Genomic DNA, 25,191 nt, shown 5'->3' on the forward strand with positions numbered 1-25,191 from the left:
CAAGCACTGAAGGAAAAAGCAGGCAACCAGAATTTTATACCCAGCAAAAGGAGCTTTCAAGATCAGAGGTGAGGGGCGCCCGCATGGCTCAGTTGGTTAAGTACCCGACTTCAGTTCAGGTCACAGTCTCACAATTTGTGAGCTCAAGCCCCACTTCAGGCTTTGCACGGACAGTGTGGAGCCTGCGTGGGATTCTCTCTCTCTGCCCCTCGCTCACTCATGCCCTCTGTCTCTCTCAAAAAATAAAAACCAGAGGTGAAACACTTTTCATACGTACGAAAGCTGGAAGGTTCATCACAGACTCTGCAAGAAATGTTAAAGGAAGTCCTATGGCATTACAGGAAGCCATTTAAGTTCACGCTGTTTCGCTCTCTCACACAACAACTGAAGAGACTGATCTTGGGCAATCACCTCAGGCCATGACCTAAAAAGTTGATGTATGACATCTGTTCCTGGTTACAGCTACGGTGAGTATCACTCTGATGAAGAAAACTATCTGTAGGAAATAAATGTCAATGATGTTTTTCTCTGTATGGATAAACTACGGATATATATATATATATATATATATATATATATATATATATACAAGCTTGTAGAAAGAGAAGCTGTCAAATTTTCAAGGGTTAGAGATCCAATTCCTGTTCCTGTTTTGTCTGAAAAGCTGCTAAATCACTGCTGCTTCTGAAATAACAGAAAATCCCATTCATCAAACCAGTTGAGCAATTCATAATAAAGTACTAAGAAAACCTTCTTCTTAGGAGAGAAAAACAACGCAAGTACCTCTGCAGGATACGAAAGAGGTCTTATTTCCAGTTTCTTACTGCAGATGTAGACCAGATTCATAGAATGTGAGAGTTTTAAGAACCAGCAGAGAAAAATGAATTCACAGGCACCAAACAATAGGTGAGTAAAATCTTAGAAAGGCGGGAATCAGGGAGGCAGGCGGGATATTCCACGGAGAAGAGGCAGCACGAGATGATGCAGAACAGCAGAAGCGGGTGCCTGGGTGGCTCAGTCAGTTGAGGGTCTGACTCTAGCTCAGGTCATGATCTCACGGTTCATGAGTTCGAGCCCCACACTGGGCTCTCTGCTGTGAGCTCGGAGCCTGCTTTGGATCCTCTGTCCACCCCCCTCTCTGCCCCTCCCTGTTTGTGCTCTCTCGAAAATAAATAAAACATGCAAAAGAAAAAACAGCAGAAGCAATTACGACCATAAGGGGCAACAGCAGTTACAACAAGATACACAAGAATCAAGGGGTGAGGTCATAGAGGAGTTTCATGTGGTTGAAAGATTCAAGGACTTCAAAAATTAACACACAGCAATGCATATTTTCTTCCCATGCAGGATTTTATAGCAACCCTGAGCTCTGAGGTAGAATCTGGGGATGAAAACTGTGTGTAAATCACCTCCCACGTCCCTCAGATACCTTGCAATTAAATGACACTTCCTACCACTGCTATGTGCCATAAGGGAGGCAAAGGGGAAAGGAGACCAACAATTTTCATCCCCGTGGAGATCTCTGCTCCAGCAAAAGGGAAAAATTGGTCATTTTAGGGGTCTTACAAAGACAGCATATGCAGGAAGGCTGAAGGTATCCGGGCATTCAGACAGGCCACACAAAGCACTGCTAGGTACAGACGCGTAGTTTCTAACTACAGCTTTGTGTGATCTCCTTTTACCCAAATGGTACGGAGCTTACACACAAGTAATGGGAAAAAAAGAAAATAGTGACCGGCCTACACAGTGGCCATGCTATCCAAGACCTTGGATAATATGCTCCTACCCCACGTGATCTAAATGAACCGGTGAGTAGGCAAGCAGCAACTCCAGAAGATGAAATCATGTGTTGTCCCAAACCACGCTCAATGTTGCAACTCTGAAGAAAAGTTGTACATTGGCACACATGTACACAGCAAAAGAACCGGTTTCTAATCTTTGTACAACCACCGATTAACAAAATATCTTTGTAGGGGCACCTGAGCAGCTGAGTCATTTAAGCATCCAACTCTTGATTTCGGCTCAGGTCATGATCTCACAGTTTGTGAGATTGAGCCCCTTCACGCTTAGCTTAGAACCTGCTTAAGATTCTCTCTCTCCCTCTGCCCCTCTCCCCTGCTCACGCTCTCTCAAAAAAGAAAGAAAGAAAGAAAAAGAAAGAAAGAAAGAAAGGAAGGAAGAAAGAATAAAGAAAGAAAGGAAAACCTGCACATCAAAGGAAATAATCCACAAAACTAAAAATTTAGCAACCTATGGAATGGGAGAAGATATTTGCAAATGACACCTCTGATAAAGGGCTAGTATCCAAAATCTATAAAGAACTTCTCAAACTCAACATCCCCAAAATAAATCATCCACTTAAGAAACGGGCAGAAGACATGAAGATATTTTTCCAAAGAAGACATACAAATGGCTAACAGACACATGACAAAATGCTCGATATCACACATCATTAGAGATATACAAATCAAACCCACAATGAGATACCACCTCACACCCATCAGAATGCCGAAAGTTAACAATTCAGGAAACAACAGAAGTTGGCAAGGATGCGGAGGAAGGGGAACCCTCTTACACTGTTGGTGGGAACGCAAACTGGTGCAGCCACTCTGGAAAACGGTGTGGAGGTCCCTCAGAAAGTTAAAGACAGAACTATCCTATGACCCAGCAATTGCACTAGTAGGTATTCACCCATAGGATACAGAAATACAGATTTAAAGGGGCACAGGCACCCCGATATTTATAACAGCATTATCAACAGCCAAACTATGGAATGAGTTCAAATGTCCATCGACTGATGAACGGAAAATGTAGCAGGTGCGCGCGCGCGCGCACACACACACACACACACACACACACACACTGGAATATTACTCAGCCATCAAAAAGAATGAAATCTGTCGGGGCGCCTGGGTGGCTCAGTCGGTTGAGTGTCCGACTTCGGCTCAGGTCATGATCTCACGGTCTGTGGGTTTGAGCCCCGCGTTGGGCTCTGTGCTGACAGCTCAGAGCCTGGAGCCTGCTTCCGATCCTGTGTCTCCCTCTCTCTCTGCCCTTCCCCCGCTCTCACTTTGTCTCACTCTCTCAAAAATAAATAAATGTAAAAAAAATTTTTTTTCAAAAAGAATGAAATCCTGCCATTTCCAACGACATGGATAGAACTAGAGTGTATTATGCTAAGCAAAGTAAATCGTGGAATTTAGGAAACAAAACAGATGAACATAGGGGAAGGGAAGGAAAAAGAAAAGAAGAGAAAAACAGAGAGGGACAAGGTGCCTTGGTGGCTCAGTTGGTTAAGCACCAGCCCTTGATTTGAGCTCAGGTCACGATCTCATGACTGGTGGGATAGAGCCCCACGTTGGGCTCCGCACTGACAGCATGGAGCCTGCTTTGGATGCTCTCTCTCCCTCTCTCTGCCCTTCCCCTGCTCACTTTCTCTCTCTCAAAATAAGTAAACTGAAAAGAAAAGAGAGAGAGGCAAACCATAAGAGACTCTTAACCATAGAGAACAAACTGAGGGTTGCCGGAGAGAGGAGGGTTGGGGGATGAGCCAGATGGGTGATGGGCGTTAAGGAGGCCACTTGCTGTGATGAGCAGAATCACTAAATTCTACTCCTGAGACCAATACTACACTAGATGTTAACTAACTTGAGTTTCTTTTTTTTTTTCAAGTAGACTTCACACCCAGCGCAGAGCCCGATGTGGGGCTTGAACTCATGACTGTGAGATCAAGACCTGAGCTGAGATCCAGTCGGACACTTAACCGACTGAGCCACCCAGGTGCCTCTGACTGGAATTTAAATAAAATCTTGGAAAGAAAAAACAAAACAAAACAAACCCAAATTCGTTTAAGATCATGAATCGATACTGTTCCTTCTCTGAGAAACTGCTTGTATTTTTACCATCTGACATGGAAAATTCCAGTTCATTCTAACTCATGCTGACATGGTCTAATACAGATATTCTAAGGGTGATCCATGGACCAGGATAAGTCCACAAACTATATGGTCCCAGAATGATACATCAGAAAGAGAGTAAGCACTTGGGAAACAACTAGAATAATTTTAAGTCTGTTGAATAATAAAAAATCGGGGCTTATAGTTTGTAGGCTTTGGACACCTCTTTAGGTTTTCTTTTGCCTGATAAAAGGAATGCAGTATGAAGGAAAGAAATTTGCCTTGGGGTCAGAAATCCCAGCTCCACACTTGATGTGACTCGTCATTTGTAAAAGGGAGCATACACGGAAGGGCTGTGGTGGGCAGACTAACAGCTCCTCAAAGATGTAAACAGCCAAATCCTCAGAACCTATGAATATGTCAGCTTGCACAGCAAAGGAGACATTAGGTTGCTAATCGGCTGACGCTGAGAAAAGGGTGAGTGTCCGAGATCGTCTGTGTCAGCCCAGTATAATCACAGGGTCCTTAAAAACAGAAGAACCAGACAAGGAGATGTGACGACGGAAGCAGTGTCAGAGGGATGTGATGTGAGTCTCCCGGCTTTGAAGGGGGAAGGGACCACCAGCCAAGGAATGCGGGTGCCTCTAGAAGACAGAAAGGCAAGGAAACAGATTCTCCCGTAGAGACTCCAGAAAGAGATACAACCTTCTAACAGCTCGATTTGTGCCCAGCGAGATCTGCGTCCGACTTCTGGCCTATGGAACCGTGAAATCACAAATGTGTGCTGGGGGCGCCTGGGTGGCTCAGCTGGTTAAGTGTCCGACTCTTGGCGCCCACAACCCTGGGATCATGCCCTGAGCCAAATCAAGAGTTGGACGCTCAACTGACCGAGCCACCCAGGGGCCCGCCTTCTAAGAATCTTAACAACAGAGAGGGTCGGTTGGTTGGTTTACAGGCTAAAAAGAGGGGATGGCAAAGGATGCGGCCCACGATTTTCTGAGAGGGAAAAGTCACAGCCGTCTTCAGTCTTAGTTCAATGGAGCGCTCACTTCTCTATGGCCAACACACAGGTCCCGAGCAGAGCGCGGTCTGCAATCTTCAACGCCCAGCGGGCCTCACCGCGGCTCCCGGGATCTCATCCAGCCCAGCCCACGGCTCCGCACCTGACAAAAGTGATCGTTGCCTCTCCAGAGAAAAGAAATGATGCCGAGATCGATTGGGCCTATACTTTCTCTTTTTGCCTCCTTGCTGCCGTGCAGAAGAACCTGAATCTCACCTTCTCCTGCTTCAGCCCGCTGGCTGGCGACTTACCAAAGGGCCTGGAGCGGGGGTGAGCCAGTTAAAGGACAGCCCTTTCCGGTTATCCGCACGGAGTCCACAGACACCAAGTTCAAGAACTCCAGCGCGGCAGCCGCTGTCTACAAGTCCAGTAAGCTGGGCGCCGCCTACGACCGAGCTCATGGCTCCTACGCGCACCGCCTGACTCTACCGACACGCCCAACAAAACGTACTCACTGGACCTTCTAGTGTTTCAGTTAAAATGAGATTTTTTTCCCTCCCCGATATAATGTGTCTTTGCATAGCTATCACAATACTTTCTCATTTAAAATAGGCTACTTAGTATTGTTAGCAATACGTTTACATCAGCCTTAAATATCACGAGGACCTTGGTCATTTTCTGGCAGAAAGAGTCAAACTCACACGCTTCATTCTAAGGGTCCCTACCCAATCTGACAATCTTACCTTGTCACAGAAGACTTTTATCTGGCAGTACGCCCGGTGCACAGGCTTGTTGCTACGGTTGTTATAACTATAGGTGTCAATTTGAATGTTAAGAGGCAACCCCTTCACGCCTTTCTGAGAAGAGAAATCTGTGCTTAAGCAGTTCACAGAGATGAAAACCTGCAGAGGGAAAAAACGGCATTGTAAGTAATAGGCACCAACAGTCAACCTTAGCAGAGCTTGTAAGAATACTAACATCACTGAAATCACTTAAATATGTTCTAAATGAGAGCTCAGCTGCTCACTTAAAACTTTTTAAAATAAAGGGTCTATTTTAAAACTACTTTTGGTCAGAGGAATGGCAGACCTTAAGGGAAAAAAACAGACAGCAGCTTTGAACTCCTGTCTATTTTCCCTTCCAGGATATTTGCTTAGCATCATACCGTGGAAGAGGCTGGATGTCTTTCTTGATGTCATTTTTAAATATGACCGATAGCCCACGTTCTCTAGGCAGCTGGTCTGGAGCTCGGTACCAACTGAGAATCTGCCCGTGTCGTGTCTACACCACCTCCGATGGCCTGTAGTTCCCTATACATGTCCTAATATTTGGGAATTTATGAGGTCAGTGAATCACACTATTAAAGCGGCACTGGAGGTTGTTGCTTAGGAGAGACTCAAGTGAATCTTGGTACACCGAAAGAACGTGCTCCATTTCCCTCTTTTGGTGTGTGATACGGGTTTTAACCTCTCATACGCGGTCACGATGCATTCGAGCTCCCTTTCAGTTTTAGAATTTGTATCTGGTGCGTGAGCACCACACAGTGGATACTACTGGAATTACAGTTTTAAAAATCGGCGCCTTTCAAAGACCCGAGACCCTTAGGCTGGACTCCTTCCAGTCCAGGGGCCAACAACTCCCCAGCCCTAACACCACGAACAGATCTACCACAACAGCGCAGGGTGCCACTGGCTGAACCAAGACCCGGACAGGGAGAAGTTTAAGCCAGAAGGGGGGGGGGGGGGCTCTGAGAATGCAGATACAAGAGAAGGGGGAGGGAAGGGTAAGGAGAAAAAAGATTGTAACAGTAACGGTGAAGATCTCACCGCTCTCTAGAAGGTTTGCAAATGCCGAAACAGGAGTTTTATTCTTGTTCTAGTCTATACATTATTTTCAAGAAGGAAAAGACCAAAACGCCCGAAAAAGACTGAGAACTTGTCCACATTAACAGACTGAAAAGTCGTCTCTCATTCTGTCCCTCAGACCAGGCTATTTACCGTCCCCAAAACACACCTCGAACGTCCATTCCTGCCTCACATCTCTGTCCTTGTCCCTCCTCCTCCTGTGTCCCTCTGTCCCAGTCCGAGCCACCTCCACAGCTCCTCCCTGTGTCTCCCTCCACCTCTGCAGGCACGTGGGCTCCGGTGACACCTCCAGAGACGGCCGCCACTCACCCCACCCGTGTCGTGAAGCCCACAGCGGTGAGCACCTAACGCTTCCAGACCTGCACGGGGCACTCACTTTATACACACGCTCTCATTTCACAACCCCGAGCGACAGTTAATCCTTCTTTTTCCAGGTGGGGCTCAGAGAGATTTTTTTTTTTTTTTTAAACTGTCCCCAGGGTGGAAAGCAAGGGGCCGGAATTCATATCCGGGGCTCCCCCCTTTACACCTTGTGACCTCGCTTTCCCAAATCAACGTTGTACCCGAATCACCTGGCTTTTCTTCACTACCTGGAACGGTCTGCCATCTTTACACGCAGTGCCAAGACGCAGCAGGCAAGCCCCTTGCTCTCCACACGGCAGCCTCCTCGATACTCACGTAGGAGCACAGTGCCCGGCCTAGGGTTGCCTTTCCTAGCCTGCTACCATTTTACTTCCCATTTAACTCATTTCCAGTAAACGAACAAAATGCTTTCATTTTGAAAAACACCGAAACCCGAAATCTAGATATACGGGCCAAAAGCGGTACACAGGAATTTCAAATCCATTACGGAAACCTAGTGCTTTGACTTGGTCTCTTTTCCTGTACTGCTGACCCTTGGACAACGCAGGGGTTAGGGATACCAACTGCCCCCCACTACCAACAGTTGAAAATCCACGTGCAACTTCTGACTCCCCCCAGACTTAACTACGTAAGAGCCCACTGTTGACCAGAAGCCTTCCCAATAACATAGTCAATTAACGCATATTTTGTCTATGTACTCATATGCTAGAGCCTTACGGTACCTTTCTCTTAATTTTTTCAGTTATTTCCAGGCTATGCAGTTCATCTGCAAGTTTTTTCAAATTGTTGCAAATTAAAAAAAAATGTTTCCAATCTATTTATTGGAAAAAACTGACATGTAAGTGGGCCCGCGCAGTCCAAATCTGTGTCATTGTTCAATGGCCAATTGTATGCTGTTAAAAAACACTTCACGTACGATGTATAAATCTGACTTAAGGAGACAGGCTATGGAAAGACAAAATAGGAAGGCAGACAAAAAGACACACAGCAAGACAGTGGTCCCTGTCAACATCTGAGCCCATCAGGTAACTGAATCACCGTTATTTTTTCATTTTATAACCAAATGGAAAATCTAAATTTCTCTGTCATACGAGGCCACATGGCTCCATTTATGACTCAAAAACAGCAGCCTGGGAAAGTTACACTTAACCCTCAACAATTCCAGGAAGGCTCTGACCCAAAGTGATATTCCATTTACAAGAGGATTTCACGGTAATCCAACCTAAAACCTAACCTCCCCTTGCTTCCCAGTGTCAAGTTTCTATTCAAAGCAAAACTAAGCAGGAACCGAATCCTAGGATCAGCTTGAACATGGAGCCTTCAGAGGGACATTACCCTTTTACTGAGGGTTACTGGCAACTGCTCTCTTAGGCACATTCTTCTATGTTTAAAATCAGTTCTTTCCAAACTTGGCGGTATTTCTAAATGCAACAAAGAAAAGCTCACAGCATTCCTAGCTCAACGTTAAAAACCACCACCTCGTCTAGAGAAATACGTAAACACGGCCGTAAACAGCGAACGAGATGGGCAGCGTAAGCATTCCAGGCCAGGGACGTGAGGTACGAGAAGGACGATGGGCCGAAGACCTTCAAGAAACGGGGGCGGTGCTCCTTGAAGCCTCTTGCTTCACGGCAAGAACCGGCAGGGCAGTCCTGGGTCCACGCTGCCACCACTGGAGGGGACACATCCGCTATGTGTAAGCCTCGACCGAAGACCGGCAAGAGTGCAAAGATGCCTTGTGTGTGTGCTCTAGCAAGAGGTAACGTGGTCAACGGGAAGGGAAAGCCTTTGGTCTGAAAATGAAAACACTGGAGTTTCAGCTCCATCGCTGATTAGTGCCGTGACCATGGGCGAGGTCCTTACCTGTCAAATGCAGGTTGTATCAGATGACGTTTGGATCACTTTTTTTTTCCTTTTAAAGTTTATTTATTTCGAAAGAGAGAGAGAGAGAGAAGGAAAGAGAGCAGGGGAGGGGCAGAGAGGGAGGGAGAGAGGAGAATCCCAAGCAGGCACGGCGCGGTCAGCACAGAGCTGGAGGTAGGGCTCCAACTCCTGAACGGCGAGGTCAGGACCCGAGCGGAAATGGGAGTCGGACGCTTACCCGACTGAGCCACCCAGGTGCCCCGTGTCTAGATCAGTTCTCTTGAGTCCTAGGATTGTACTTACGTTAAAAGATTGTGAATGCTTTTTTCTCTACTATGTATTTATCAGGGACAGTAATTTTGTGTAATACATTTATCATTTTTTTTTTTTACCCATCGTGTAATTTTAAAAGTACCGTGTAAAGTTGCCACTTCGAGTAATTGTATGAACTACTCGTACGGAATTAAGAATCTTATAAAGCGGAGGTTCATAAAGCATGGCGCCAGGAACATCAGCCCTGCCTGGGAACTTGGATGCTTCAGGTCCCTGACTCGATCAGAATCACCCAGAGGACGTCAGCCCTTCCTGGAGACAGTAAAGCCACATCTAGGGGTTGTGCTGTCATTGGTCTGGGGAGGGTTCCAGACACAAGGCCTTCTTCAGGTGCTCCCCAAGTAATTCCAGCAATCAGTCAGGATAAAAGCCACGGCCGTCAGGTGATTAATCTTCTGTACACTTACCGCTTTGATCCACCAAAGGCCTCCTCTGACTCCAAAACTCTGAGGTGATTAAAACAAGCCCCAACACATGGTTTCCTTTCTTTAAAGAGTTCAGATATTCCTACATGTATTTATAGTATCCCATCAAGCTTTCTTTTTGATTGAATTTTTTTTTTTTTTACAGAGGTATAACCCTATCGAATACTAATATTCATTCAACCAATGGAAGGATAAAGATTAAAGCATCTGCTCAAACTTACTATTCAGTAAGGTCATACAAACCCTCAGAAACCCACAGTTCATGAAATAGTGACCAGACAAAAACCTATTAAAACTCTATCAAATTTGGGGTGCCTGGGTGGCTCAGTCGGTTAAGTGTCTGACTCTTGATTTCGGCTCAGGTCATGATCTCATGGTCGGTGCGTTCGAGCCCCACGTCTGGCTGGGCGCTGACAGCGTGGAGCCCGCTTGGGATTCTCTCTCTCCCGAGACCCACCTCCTCCGTGTGCCCCTCCCTGACTCGCGCCCTCGCTCTCTCAAAATAAAGAAATACAGTTAAAAAAATATTTCAAACAATACTTCTGTTTATTCCTCACGCGACGTGCGATTTTCGCAGGGGCTGATGTGTGCGGGCGAACCGTGCGTTCGGGTGACCGGTGGGGTCACCCCCACCGAGCTGCCAAGCCCTGGAGACAGAGACAATGCTGGGCCAGCCCTGTTTCTGGTGCCTGGTGAGCAGCACATGCTCAGTAGCATGTATGTTTTTAACCAAAGAAGGACGATGCAGAGGGAGCAGTGATTAAATGGGGCTAAGGCGGCATACAACGCAGCCACGTAAGACAGCTGTCGCCTGTCGGTGTAAACCAGGAGGCGGCTGGATTTTGTGTGTGAAAGGGCCCAACGGTGTTTCGGCCTTCGTGGATGCAACCCGGCAACCCCTCAGTAACAAGGCACAGCAGCCACAGGTGGATGTCGTGGTGCTGTTTTCAATAAAACTTTATTTACATAAACAGCAGCTGGCTGGCCAGGGTTTGCAGAGAGCTGCGGTTTGCTGAGCCCTGATCTAAAGAAACCATTCTCTAAGGTGCTCGAACAGTAATTTACCCTTATATCACATCACAGCGTAGTTAGGAGCGAGGAAGGATTAGTTCCCTTTTCGTAATTCAGTATTTCCACTTTCTATACAAGTGACTTCCTAAGAAGGAGCTCCCGCTGACGTCTCACTCTTCCCATGAACCACACATTTTAGCAGTACAACCCACACCCACAGAAGGGACTAGGGTAATTTTAAGGGAGAAGTTGTTTCTAGGGAATCTTATTTAGGAAGGTGACAAATCTTTGACCAGCAGCACCCAAAGCAGGTCGGAGGCCAAGTGTAGAAACGAAAGGCAGAGCTCGTGTCCAGGTCCGGGGGGAGGAGGGGGGCAACAAGGTGGCTACAGTCTGCTCCTCGCAGCACTAACACCGGGATGAGTTCTACCTAACGGGCGACACCCCGAATAAGCAGGACAACAGGCCAAGTCACCCAAATCTGGATAAAACGAATGTTCAGGCCATTGTCACTGTGCAGAGAAAAGTACTTCCTAAGACGTGATCACAGAAAAGCTGCCAATATCTTCTCCAGAGGGTGGGAAAGAGGTTCAAAGAAAGAGGATTATTACAGGTTCACCTCCTCCATGGAATACACGCATGTGATAACCTCTTCTCTGTTCACACTTCCTTGTCACTGATTTTGAGGAAAAGTCTGATTTTATTCAAACAAATGAAACATAAATCTTCCGAAGACGAGCATACAATGCTCCCAACCAAAATCGCTAGGAGAGAGAAAAAAAAAAAAAAACAACCACAAAATAAACTGCTAAACAAATCGAAGATGCTCTGCAAGATTCCTTTTCAAATGTCCAGCCCGTTTTTCTAATGTAGTTCCTCATTCTTGGCTGAGAATTCACGCACTTAAAACTTTTCAGAAGATTAAATTTTGTTTTCAAACCTCAGCTGAAAATGTGAGGAAAACAACAAAATAAAGATTGATATCATCAAAGGCTTAACTTGTACTGATTTTTTTATTCCAAATGCTTGCAAGTGCAGAACCAACAAGAAATCAGATCTTGAACTAATTTATGATGCTTCTTCCAGGAAGCTTATGGCAGCCACGCACTATTGTTCCCAGAGCTGGGGGCCGCTGTCCCCGCTGTTACTTCTCAAAAGGGAAGAAGGGAGGGGGACAAAGACACTAGGACATAGTAAGCTCAAAACACAGGCTGCCCTCAGAGGTTCATTTCCCAGCCAGTGAAGTGAGGGCAACAGAGAACATATTTTAAAAACCCCCAACTCACTTTGGGGGCTTCATTAACACAATAAACCAAGGCACAATGCTGGTAAAACATGCTGACCGTCCAGTCTGAAGAGAGCACCCAGATCTGTGAGCTTTCACAAGTGAATGTGTGGGGAGAAACTACAGAAATATAATTTCACAGAAAGTGTTAACAAAGCACTTGAAATTTATCAGTCCAAAGTTACAAAAATTGTAAGTATTCAATCAGAAGCCAAATAATGAAACTGGCCGACTTAAGTACACTATATTAGGATATTTTTCATGAACAAAAAGCCTGTTCGTTTCAAAAAATTTACCACAACTCTAATACTCATTCTCTATTATTATTCGTGTACAAGAACCTGACATCCAAATAATATAGTCTTAATTTTTTTTCTCCACTAAGAGATTTGGGTAGGGGCGCCTGGGTGGCTCAGATAGTTGAGCGTCCGACTTTGGCTCAAGCCATGATCTCAGTTCGTGGGTTCGAGCCCCACGTCAGACTCTGTGCTGACAGCTCGGAGCCTGGAGCCTGCTTTGGATTCTGTGTCTCCCCTTCTCTGTCTCTGCCCCTCCCCCATACTCTGTCTCTCTCTGTCTCTCTCTCAAAAATAAATAAACATTAAAAAATAATTTTTTAAATGAGGTCTGGGTAGAATTTTGCATATTTTTATAACATTGCTGCTACAATGGTGAAAATGATTTTCTTTTAATTTCATAATTTAGTTTATTCAATGAGTGGAACAAAAAAGTAAACCTTTAGATTTGCTAAGACATGAACCACCCTCATAACAGCTGGGATAAAGTTTTCTTTTTAAGAGGTCTGATTTTTATTACTTTTTAAAACAAATTTTTTTAATATTTGTTTTGGAGAGAGAGAGGCAGAGCACGAGTAGGGGAGGGGCACAGAGAGAAAGGGAGACACAGAATCTGGAGCAGGCTCCAGGCTCCGAGCTGTCAGCAGAGCCTGATGCGGGGCTCGAACCCACGAACCGTGAGATCACGACCCGGGCCGAAGTCGGACGCTTAACCGACTGAGCCACCCAGGCACCCCTAAGAGATCTGATTTTTAAACTAAAACAATGTAACACAGTGTTAGGCTCATTACATGAGGGGTCACGGGAACTCGTCCATGTAACATCACCTCGATGGCCCAGAAAGTGAAAGAGGCTAGATAAATCATCATCACCGTCAGTGGTTCACTTCCCTCTGACGGAAGGGATCCAAATAATCAAGGCCGTCCAAAATCTAGCTCCCAACTCCCACCCAGCTCATACCTCATTCTCTACTGACATCGCCCATGGATAAAGACCAAGGTCAATTGACAGAGCTGCTCCGAGAAGCATTCCCCAATGACCCAAACAGAATGACAGCCGTTTCACTACTTAGCAAGTTGTACTTAAGAAGCTCGCCTCCTCTCCCCCGAGACCAGACTCGGAGCTTCGGTTTGGGGCAAAGAGCCACATCTCTATACCCTTGTCACCTGGGCCAGAGAGAGGAACAAACAGGGGTGCTGAACGTGCCACCTCTCTATGTAACACTTCGGGGACTCTGCCACACTGTAAATGTAAGTGCTCTAAGGCCCTTGATGGCAGAGGTTGTTACACTGTTTTCAAATGTTTTCTGGTGTTTGGGGCGCCTGCGGGGCTCAGTTGGTTGAGCAGGGACTCTTGGTTTTGGCTCAGATCATAACCTCATAGTTCGTGAGTTTGAGCCCCGTGTTTGGCTCTGCATTGGCAGCACGGGGCCTGCCTGGGATGGATTCTCTGTCTCTCTCTCTCTGCCCGCCCCCCTGCTCCCCGCCCCTCTCCCTCTCCCTCCCTATCTCTCTCTTTCTCTCAAAAATAAATAAACTTTTAAAATGTTTTCCAGTGTTTAGTACATTTTTTGTATTTCTCCCAATGCCTCTTACACATCGGTACTGCATTAAAGGCTGGTAATGACAGAAAAACCACGGGTCTGCAAATAGCTACACAGGATCTCTAAATCGTAATTTAGCAACTGTCAAGTCCTCACAGAACTTAAAATACACACAGTACTGCCCCTCAAAAACAAAATACTCAATAAAAAAGAGCTAATCTCAATTTACACAAACTAACCCTTCTTTCTCCCAACCCCAAGTAGAGAGCCCTCTGGACAATAAAATGGCTACCAGTCAGGTGACAAAATGAAACAAGAGACTGCTTCGGTGACATCAGGCGATCTCCAAGCACAGTTATCACTACGAATCTTACTCATTTATTCTTACTAAAAACTTTTCGATAGCTCACCACTGTCTACATAATAGCAACTAAATTCCTCAGCATTCAAGATGCTACAGGTGATGCGGATGGACCTTTCCAGTCATGTTTTCTACTGCCTACTCCACTATTTCTCCAATGTCAACAATAGATGTATCCTTTTTCCCCCCAAATGTTTGACTTCTTTTTGACAGAGCGTAAGTGGGGGAAGGGCAAAGAGAGAGAGACAGACAGAGGAGCTGAAGCAGGTTCTGTGCTGATAATAGAGAGCCCAACGTGGGGCTTGAACTCATGAACCGTGAGATCGTGACCCGAGCCGAAGTCGGACACTCGACCGACTGACTGAGCCGCCCAGGAGCCCCTGCACGTATCCTTTTTAAAAGAGAAAAAAAAGTTCCCTAACCCCTAAACAAATATCCAGATCTTCGTTTGAGAAATACTACTCTATCCAGACAGCTGCAAAATGCTTGATCACAGGGCACCCCGAGAGCTCATCTGGTCTTTATCTGGACCAGACCTGACACCCAAGCACCAACACTGGCACGGACACTTCCTGGCAGCAGGTATATGCTCTGTGATTTTCAACACACTTACGATTTAAAAAAATCTTACATGATCTTTTATGATTTGAAAAAAGCTTACAGTATTAGAAATCTCAAAGAAACTGAGCACTGGCCAGTATACTTGGCCAACGGACCCTAAGGTTTTGAGACACACTCATCTACAGGGTGTAGTCCCAGGCCTTGCTGGGGCGTGTCAGGGCCTTCGGGATCTGGCCCCCACGCCCCTCACCCCCCACCCCCACCCGCTGCAGACCTCAGGCAAGGTCCAGTGGTCTCGGTTCTGTACTCTTACCTCCCAAGGCCATCGGCCCATCCCCGGCTCTGAACGCCTGGCCAGTTCCTACTATCCTTTCGTGGGTGGTAGTGTCCCCAACGGTCTCCTCTGGCCCCCCCACCCCCCATTCTGAGGGAAGCTCTAGTGCTTTCTGTTTTCTTCTGCCGATGGACTCATGGGTGGCAATCTCCTCCACTAAATTTTGAGTCTTCTGAGAGCTGGACCAGATCTGACTCATCTTTACGTTCCCAGAACATCCTGGCAGTACTTGGCCGCTAAGAACCACACGTTCACTAAATAAATGACCCCAGCCTCTTCAACTCCAGCCAAATCGAACCACGTGCTGCTATGATATTTGAGCTGTATTTATTGCCTTCTTACAACGTACCAGACTCTGGTCCTCAAAATAACACAGGAAATTGGTACTATTCTGACCCCATTTCACAGATAAGGAAATTGAGGCTTAGAGATTAGAAACATGTTGCCCAAGTTCACAGGTTATTTATGCTCATAACTCTCCTCCAAGATGACCTGAACACCTAGGTCATCTTGGCGGACGGCAGGTTTTTACACATTCTGGACGTAAAATAAATATTTGTTGAGTGCATAATTAAATCGACTATATACATACCCTCAATTAATTCGGGAAAGATTACGATCTTTCGAGGCTCACTGACATATATCTACATCTATATCTATATAGAGAGAGCCGGAAAAAGAGAGAGAGACAGAGAGAGAGAGAGAGAGAGAGAGAAAGAGAGAGAGAGAGAGAGAGAAGTTCTAGGGTCAAGATGAAGCCGCATAACGAGCCATGAGGGGATTTTCTATCGCATCTATCCACTTTTGTGCTTGATAACGTTATCTACAGTGACCAGCTTTCCATTATGGAAAGTGCAGGTACCTAACAATTTTGCTTTTGATAAACAAATCTGCGACCCTTCACCCGCAGCCGCATGCCGTACTGATGGGTGTGGTACGGTCTACATTTTCTTCAAGTGTCACAGAAGACAAGTCCCAAATGCCGTTTTCTACACTACACAATGTCTGGGCCTCAGTATGTCAAAGCACCTCTGTAGGCTAAACCATTCTAGCTGCCTCTTTTCCACTGAAATTCGCAACAGCTAATCCGTGTGGGGGAAAAGACAATAAGGAAAAAGAAAAAAAGCCCAATCAAATAGACTGCAAAAATATTCTGCAGGTGCAAGCTCTCAAAGAGTCACATCAAGAGCACTCCCCTTAGCCGAAAGTACTCTTTTGCCCTAGAAATCGTCAGAGTTTTTCTAACCTCACTTATGACCTGTGTCATTACATAGACAGTGTAATCTCTTTTGAGGACAGGCTTTATGCTTCAATCATTTCTTTATTTCCTCACAGTTCTTGCACAGAAAAGTATAAGAATTTGCTGAATGAATGAATGTATAGTTAACAAAGACGACCCCCTGCAACATGACTTCAGAAGCCAGTTCTTCCACACCGTAGCAAGAGATTAATTACCTTGCACAGACTTCCTAGAAGGAAATAAACTGGTTGATAATAACTGAAGTTAAAAAAAATCCTGGGGCACTTGGGTGACTCAGTTGGTTAAGCGTCTGACTCTTGATTTCGGCTCAGGTCATCATCTCGCGGTTCATGAGATAGAGCCCTGAAAACAGAGTCCTCTGACAGCGCAAAGCCTCCTCGGGATTCCTTCTCTCTCTTTCTCTCTCTCTCTTCCCCTCTCCCACTTGTGCACGCGTGCACGGACTCTTTCCCTCTCAAAAGAAAGAAATAACACATTACGAAATAAATCCTTCAAGTCAGAATGGTGCTTTGCTCTTGCAAACAAGATTACACACAGCAGACTTTTGGAAAAGTATCAGCGTATGGATAACCTGACTACCTATGTCAATATTTTATACCGTCAGTTACGATGCACAGTTCGAGTGAGTGTCAACGGTCTGGTAATCGTAAGAAAAGACCCGACAGAAGGAAGAAAAGAAAAAAGAAAAGTCGGTTGATTTACCTATGGAAGATGCACCCAAAAACTGATAACTGAAAAATGTTTTCCATTTCAAAAATGTACTTACAGATCTGTCATATGCCCTAAAAACATCTACCTTTAGCGTGAGCGTCACACGCTTCAGAGTCTGGCTACTCAATGCCATTTCACTCCAGAGAGACAGTGTTCTGTTGCGGCCGAGGCTCAGGCTCTGAAGGCAGATAATAAAAGACACACAGGAGAGAGAGGGCAGAGACGAGGCCGGGACCGAACTCCGCGCTCTTGAAAGCACACTGGCACAACGATGCACGGAAAGCGGAACAAGAATCTAATGGGAAAACTGTCCAGGGAAGAAGAAACACAGGGAAAAAGTGACCCCCAAGCGGCTGTGAGCGCAGGTTGTTTTTGGATCACGAGGCGTGAAATTAAAGGTCCCTGTATTTTAAATCAAAGGGAAGTCTCCGTGCCAACTTCCTACTGACTTCATATTAAGTCACGACATTTAGTTGGTGACGTGGTCCCCTCAGAGACAGCCACAGCCACCCTGGATACAGTTCCAGTTGCCTCTGGGAGTTTTTTAGCACTTTAACCCAGTCTAGTATTAAAATTCAACTTAGTCAAGTATGGATATAACGTTTGTAATTTTATTCCTAGACCATAACCGATCTACTCAATTGAAAGGAGAAAACTCAGGACAAATTTTAGTTTCACTCTCTTCCACATCAGTCAAGGTAGCCACTCTAAAACATACCCAAAAGCAACTCTTCTTAGTCAGAAATCGCTACTGACATATGAAATTACAACGTGAAGTCAAAAGCGAAGTGTATTCCCGGCACTCTTGGCTGGCTCAAGTCAGAAGAGCATGTGTGTGACTCGTCATCTTGGGGTTGCGAGTTTGAGCCCCATGCTGGGTGTAGAGATCACTTAAATAAAAACTTAAAAAAAAAAAAAAGTTTTTAAAAAAAAAAACTCTTTTTCCTTTTTAACGTTTTTATTCGTTTTTTTTAGAGACACAGAGAGACAAGGTGTGAGTGGGGAGACACAGAATCAGAAGCAGGCTCCAGGCTCCGAGCTGTCAGCCCAGAGCCCGATGTGGGGCTCGAACCCACGAACCGTGGGATCGTGACCTGAGCCGAAGTTGAATGCTCACACGACTGAGACACCCAGGTGCCCCATAAAAATAAAGTTTGTTCTCACCCTAAATCCGACAACACCAATCCATGAGAAGAAAATCACCATTTTCCCAGTAGGTTGGTAGGAAGTTCTAACTGTCAACTGAAGCCAATGGGAGTGGGAAACGGTGTAAACTAAGAAATCAAGATCCAATTCGTGGCTAAAGTCTGCGTCGACGCGAACATTCACCGAGCCCTGCACAGCAGACACTGAATCCAGATCAGTATTCCTTTTGCCCAACCAAAACCAAACCAACAAACCCAAACAAGCCCTGACTGTCTTACTTCTGCCTTGTAGCTCCTCGACTTGCTCCGTGTGCCCGCCTGATTAATGGAGCCCAAGCAGGTATCAAAGGCTGAGTCATACGCTCAGAGGTAGAATCCAGTTCCGCTACTGACTCATCGGATCGGCCTCGGAGAGTCCTACCTCCCCACTGCTCTGATGATATGAGGTGATTAAGAAATCCTACTACATGGAACTAAAAGCTTCCAAGTGTGCAATTAGTGTTTGTGTTGTTTCTCAGACTACCGAACGACCATCAAGAGATAAGACAAAATTGGAGGGCTGAGGGCGGGGAGGAGAGGGATCTGGGAAGAACGAGGCACGAACCTGACACCTTCTCGCCTCTACGCGGGGTGTTTCCCTGAAGAAAAAACGAGGCCCCAGCAGCCATCACCCTTTCGGCGGCCCCAGTGCTGCCTTCCCACACCACCCATATGGCAGCTTCTGTTTCTGCAGACAGCAGAGAGCCAGGGAGAAAGCCACAAAGACAAGGAGAAAAGGAAGAGACAGAGACGGAGAAACAGAGGCAGAGAAAACAGAGAAGGAGATGGGAAGAGAGGCACATAGAGACGTTCCAGAGGCACCCACGTATTAACCTCCCTCTGTTATATCCTTTAAGCAGGACCTGGTGAACTTAAGGACACTTGGCAGGTACAGTGTTTTGGCACCTGTTGTCCCAAACAAGTAGGACATTCGTTGTGAAATGTGCAGAACTGGACGCAGGTGTGACACAGGCAAACACAGACCGCATTCCGGCATCTCCAGGTTCAGAATAGGACAGGTAAGCATATGGGTCATGAGGGCAGACTCGGCAGGCAAGCAGACTTCCAATCAAAATCCCAATTATATTTTCCATTTTAAAAGAAGCTAAAGAAAAAGTCCCCAAGTGAGTAACGAATGTAGACAGCTCACTGAGATTTACTAAAGGGTCTGGAGTCTCGCGTAGAGATCTGCCGTATGAAAGAAACCCGAAGTCCGGGGCCCCCTGCTGCCCTGGAATCGGTTCCAGGTAAATTCGGTTACTACTACGAACGTCAGGCCAGAGTCAAAGCTCTCTGATTTAGTTACAAGTAGCGAAACTGGTGGAAATGACAGATTTATAAAACCACTTTAGATGGAATTTCCAGGAAGGATGTAGAAAAGGAGGGTTGCGGTGACAAGCTGTCAAAGAAGAGAAGTTCTGTAGAGGAGCTCAGTGTTTCTTGACAGCGGTAGGGGGGTGGCAGGGGCAAAATTGGACCAAAAAAAAAAAAAAAGAAAAGAGAGAGAGAGAGAGAGAATGAAAAACAAATTCAAGTGGCAGCACAAATGGTGTCTAAATAGACATGACGCTCCAAACCTGTTTCACAAGATACGGGTTTCACTACTGAACTAAAGCTTTCTTCAGCTGCCAAGTGTCTCCCTCGTCCAAGCAAAAACATCATGCACTTGGCTCTTACCCTCAGGCATGTGCTACAATAAATGTGTGCTATTGTTCCCTGCGGATTCTGAATTTCCACCAGGATTCGGCGCATTTTACGTTCCATCTGGACGAACCCCTTGCTTAGGCGACAAGAGTATGCCACGTGAAATACTGTGAGGCCAGAATCCGGCAAAAAGACACGACAGCTTCAAAGAGCAGCCTTCCTCACAGTCAGACCCAGGAGAGTTTCTTCGAAGCAAACTTTCCAGTTGCTAAGACTTTAAGCCGTATCAGCTAATTAAAGGCATTCTCCACAATTTCCAACCAGGAAAAACTTCTGGCCATTTCCAAACCTGATCAAATGAAAACCCTTAAGGCTCTTCATTCCCTATAGAGGAATATGACTATCTTTCCGGCACCAAAAAAAGTCTATTTTTCACTTTGATAAATATGCACTGTCAACCTGCACAGAAGGAAACCCGTGGAGTCAAACGCATGACACCCCCGAAGCCTGCGTGGCCGCCTTACGTGGCTCTTTATTTCTTGTCCGTTTCCCCAGAGCTCGAAGGACAGGACACAGGGATAAGCCCGTTCAGTGCAGTCAGCCCAGCATCCGCCTGAACACTAAAAGCCTCTTATCCTTCGTTTTAAACGTAGCAATGCTTCCTGACTCCTCTCTAGGCCAGGGAGTATCCGCTTTTGTTTTTTTTGTTTGTTTGTTTGTTTTTTTTTTTCTTTAAAAATTTTTTTTTCAACGTTTTTATTTATTTTTGGGACAGAGAGAGACAGAGCATTAACGGGGGAGGGGCAGAGAGAGAGGGAGACACAGAATCGGAAACAGGCTCCAGGCTCCGAGCCGTCAGCCCAGAGCCTGACTCGGGGCTCGAACTCACGGACCGCGAGATCGTGACCTGGCTGAAGTCGGACGCTTAACCGACTGCGCCACCCAGGCGCCCCATATCCGCTTTTGTTTTAAATCACCTGCCTGAGTTTGACTGCAATTGCAAGTAAGGTATTTGACTCCCTTCTCTCCCTCCTCCCTCCCATTCACACTGGAAATTTAAAGCGGTGAAACAAACCAAACCTGTCCCTGCTTAACGCAACCGGACATGGCAACACCTTTCTTTAATAGAGCATTTAATTGATGCTTCACTGGAACGGAATCCCCGTAAATGCATGCAATATGCTCAGTCCAAACAAATTAAAAATTACTCTCACAATGAATTCCAAATATTACGCTTAGACAAAACAACAAACGGTTATTAAACCCATAAACCTGTATCCCACAAGCACCTACAGAAAGCCTTAAGTTCAAGTTACCGGGATGGTTACACCCCTCTGACAGAATGAACTCTGCCAGCCCCGATAATCCCTCCCCAGGAACTCCACACATTTCTGCCGAGACAAGAAGACAAAAGGGAAAGATAACCAGGGCTGCGTCCAAGCACAGGCCCCTCTCGGTAAAGCTGCTCAGGGCTCCAGTCCCCTAGGGGGGCTCTGCATTCTATTTTAATCCTCTTTCTTTTGTAACATGAGCCTCTCTCCATGACACATAAAACATTTGGCTCAGAGTGACGATCCTTCAGAACGCCTTGGCGCTCCTTCTTAGAGCCGACAGATTAAACGTAAAAGCACAAAGTGCTCTCGCGGATGGGTGTTTTCCCACAGGACGGGGTGCTCTGGTTCTGCCCTATCTCTGACGGCTCCCTCGTTCCCTCCTCAAGGACCGTGGGGAGACAAAACGTGTGTAGAAACTGATTTTGTCACCCCCCCCGCCCCCCCGCGACAAGATCATGCCATCAAGGAAAAGGCATAGTTCCATCTAGCCGCGGAAAGCCCGATCACAGACCGAAATGCAGTGCTGCCTCCTGAGAGTCTAACGAAGATGTGAAACAGCAACCCGGCTCCACGACGGCCCTGCAGGAAAAAGGGCCGCACCTCCGGGTTGTTGCAAGCCACGGACGCGCAAGACAGTAACACGATCAGACCCCACGTCTGACTCCTTCTCGACACGGCTTCCTCTAGCAGGAGCCTGATGCCTGTCTGACGGCAAGTGCTTTGCTGTCAATAGTTTCAAAATGAAACCTGTGAACGGGAGCTGCGCCACAATGCACCTTCTGGTGTAAAAATTCAGAAGTCACCACCGGGAAAGAAATCTGTGAGATATTTTGTATCCCTGGGGCCCACTCCATCGTTAAAAGGTCTGCTTAGTATTCGTGAAGCTCACAGCTACATCTCAATGATCAAAGAAATCTTGAGCTTTGCTTTGAACTGTAGCCATTTTCTTGTTTGCCATATTGTCTAGGTTCACTGTAATTCCGTATGTTCCTATACCATCAACACGGATCCGTCCCAATTAGCGTTCCTCTGGATCTCAGGGTCCCCTCCGAGTGGACTGGCCCAATTTTCACTTGATTCCAACACAGCTGTCGTTTCTCTTCCTCTGTGGTTAAACATCACTTACCCCACAATCAACATAAATTACTTCCCGTTAGCAAAGTGTTCTTCTACTACAGGAATTTACACTAGTGAATCCGTAACGCTCTTCTATTAACGAGAATTATTACCCTTGCAAAGATTTTACTGTTTTAATGTACTCTCCACCCCCAACGTGGGGCTCGAACTCACAACTCCAAGATCAAGAGTCGCACGTTCCATCGACTGAGCCAGCCGGGTGCCCCTATGGTTTTATTTTATTTTATTTTATTTTATTTTATTTTATTTTATTTTATTTTTTAATTTTTAAAAAATATTTTATTTATTTTTGAGAGAGAGAGAGAAGAATGCAAGCAGGGGAGGGGCAGAGAGAGGGGGAGACACAGAATCCGAAGCAGGCTCCGAGCTGTCAGCACAGAGCCCGACGCAGGGCTCGAACCCACGAACCGCAAGATCATGACCTGAGCCGAAGTCAGACGCTCAACCGACTGAGCCACCCAGGCGCCCCTGCTGTTTTAAACAGTCTTCCTGTCAAAAACACTTTCTGTCCATTTCAAGGTCTAGACTCTTGCCTGCTCGACAGCCGCCTGTGATGACCAAGTAGCAAACGTGCTCATTTAGAGGACCACGTGCATTTTTTCCGTATTGAGCAGCTGTCACTGCCTCGTTAAGTGCGATCGTAAGGCACCCGGCAGCGTTCAGCATAAAACAGACATTCAAAGAAGTTAATTCTCTCTCCCTAACTTCTTTTTCCTCTATTTATTTTAGATCTTCAGGCTTTGAGAGGCCCTTACTTCATATCACTAACCAAATCCCAATGCTCTTATGAACTCTTAGATTTACAATCCAAGCAAGATGTAAAACTCGAGGCCAAGATGTGCAGCCTACCCAGAACTAAGTATTGAGTGTTGGAAATACTGTAACTGAGGAATAAAACAGTCCCAATTTATAACTTATTTGGGTCTCCCAAGTCCATTTATAAAGTAGTATGAACAGCACACAACACCCTTCTGACTATAACATTAGTCAGAAGGGTTATATATGGTCTTCTGACTATAGTCAGAATCAGGATCTCAGGCTACCCTGCAAAAGCCGATTTAACCCACAGTATACCTGACACCTGAATTGCAATACTGGCATCGTCAGCCTCCGTCTCGTGCAGTGCCCTGGTCGTGGCGGGCACTGGATCCTTGCTAACATCATGAGTCCCTGGGATGGGGGAGGAGCACAGCCGGCTGCGGGTAAAATCTTTATACAGCCCAAGAAGGGGCTTGTCTTATGCCACCTTCCTCATGTGCCCTCCTCACGTCCTAGTCCTCTCTTCCCCATGTGACCCGTGCCCTCAGAACTCACAAATTCTAAACTTGCGCACCTCACCAGAGATCCACCTTTTAATGTTTCGAAGGCAAATGCTTCTCCCTGCCAAAAGTACCTCAAGCAGCTGATCTCAGCTGTAGTCTGAAGGGGAAGAAATCTGATAAAAGTTATTCCACGAGGGAATATGAGTGGCCGATGAAGTTTAACTTACCCAGAGATTCCTGGCTCTTTAAAAGATACCTGACTAGCCAGACAAATCCAAGTCTGTGTGGAGGACAGGCAAATGAATGAAATAGGTCTGCACCGCACAGAGGGTAGGTCACCTGGGGGACTGTTCCTATGCTATTTCTGCTTTTCAAAGCAGCCTCCTCCTACCTGCCGCTTTGAAAACTCATGATTTTTGACAAGTTTCCTAATATCTTCAAGTTCCTACAGTAATAGGTATATGATAACACTGATGGATGGAGTACATACAGGGACGATGTAAGAGGAGACCAGTTTGGGCAGTGTTTTTCTCAAAGTGCAACATAAGCCAAGGTGTTCAAGACTCAACCTGATATGGGATCAAAATATAGTCACCTCCAAAGCAAGCTTCAGAAACTACAGGGAAGATTCAAGTGTCAACACTGGGACAGAATTCTGATTTTATTCATCCTGGCATGGCCAAAAGGATGTATTATATTCTTTTTTTTTAATTTTTTTTAAATTTTTTAATTTTTTTTTAATGTTTATTTTTGAGACAGAGAGAGACAGAGCATGAATGGGGGAGGGTCAGAGAGAGAGGGAGACACAGAATCGGAAGCAGGCTCCAGGCTCTGAGCTGTCAGCACAGAGCCCGACACGGGGCTCGAACTCACGGACCGTGAGATCATGACCTGAGCCAAAGTCGGACACTTAACCGACTGAGCCACCCAGGTGCCCCAGATTTTTTTTTTTAAGATGTGTCAGGGACAAAAAGAATGCCATATATATATATATATATATATATATATATATATATATAGTATATACTATATACTATATATATACTACTCTATATAATATATAGTATATACTACATATAGTATATACTATATATATACTACTATATACACTATATAGTATATACTATATAGAGTAGTATATATAGTATATACAATATACACTATATAGTATATACACTATATATATAGTATAGTATATATATATACTATATACTATATATATAGTATATATAACTATATACTATATAATAGTATATATAATATACTATATGTATACACTATATAGTATAAAATATAGTATATAGTATATATATAGTATATATATAGTATATATATATATATACTATGTATACTACATATATAGTATATATATAGTATATATATATATATACTATATGTATACTACGTATACTACATATATATATGGAGTATATATACTGTAGTATACGTAGTATACGTATATACTATATATGTAGTAATACATAGTATACGTATACTATATATGTAGTAATACATAGTATAC

The 25,191-nt window shown here is 45.3% G+C and overlaps 1 protein-coding gene across 5 annotated transcripts in view; it reads right to left on the reverse strand.

Annotated features, from left to right (window-relative positions):
• Nucleotides 1-25,191, reverse strand: part of GRHL1 (grainyhead like transcription factor 1) — a 53,563-nt gene that overhangs the window by 15,161 nt on the left and 13,211 nt on the right. For all 5 annotated transcript variants that reach the window (XM_049652538.1, XM_049652537.1, XM_049652542.1 and 2 more), the window contains one exon: nucleotides 5,640-5,798. In XM_049652538.1, the coding sequence (XP_049508495.1) occupies nucleotides 5,640-5,798 (159 nt within the window). The remainder of the gene's footprint in view (nucleotides 1-5,639; nucleotides 5,799-25,191) is intronic.

This window comes from Panthera uncia (genome assembly GCF_023721935.1).
Source record: "Panthera uncia isolate 11264 chromosome A3 unlocalized genomic scaffold, Puncia_PCG_1.0 HiC_scaffold_12, whole genome shotgun sequence".
NCBI lineage: Eukaryota > Metazoa > Chordata > Mammalia > Carnivora > Felidae > Panthera > Panthera uncia.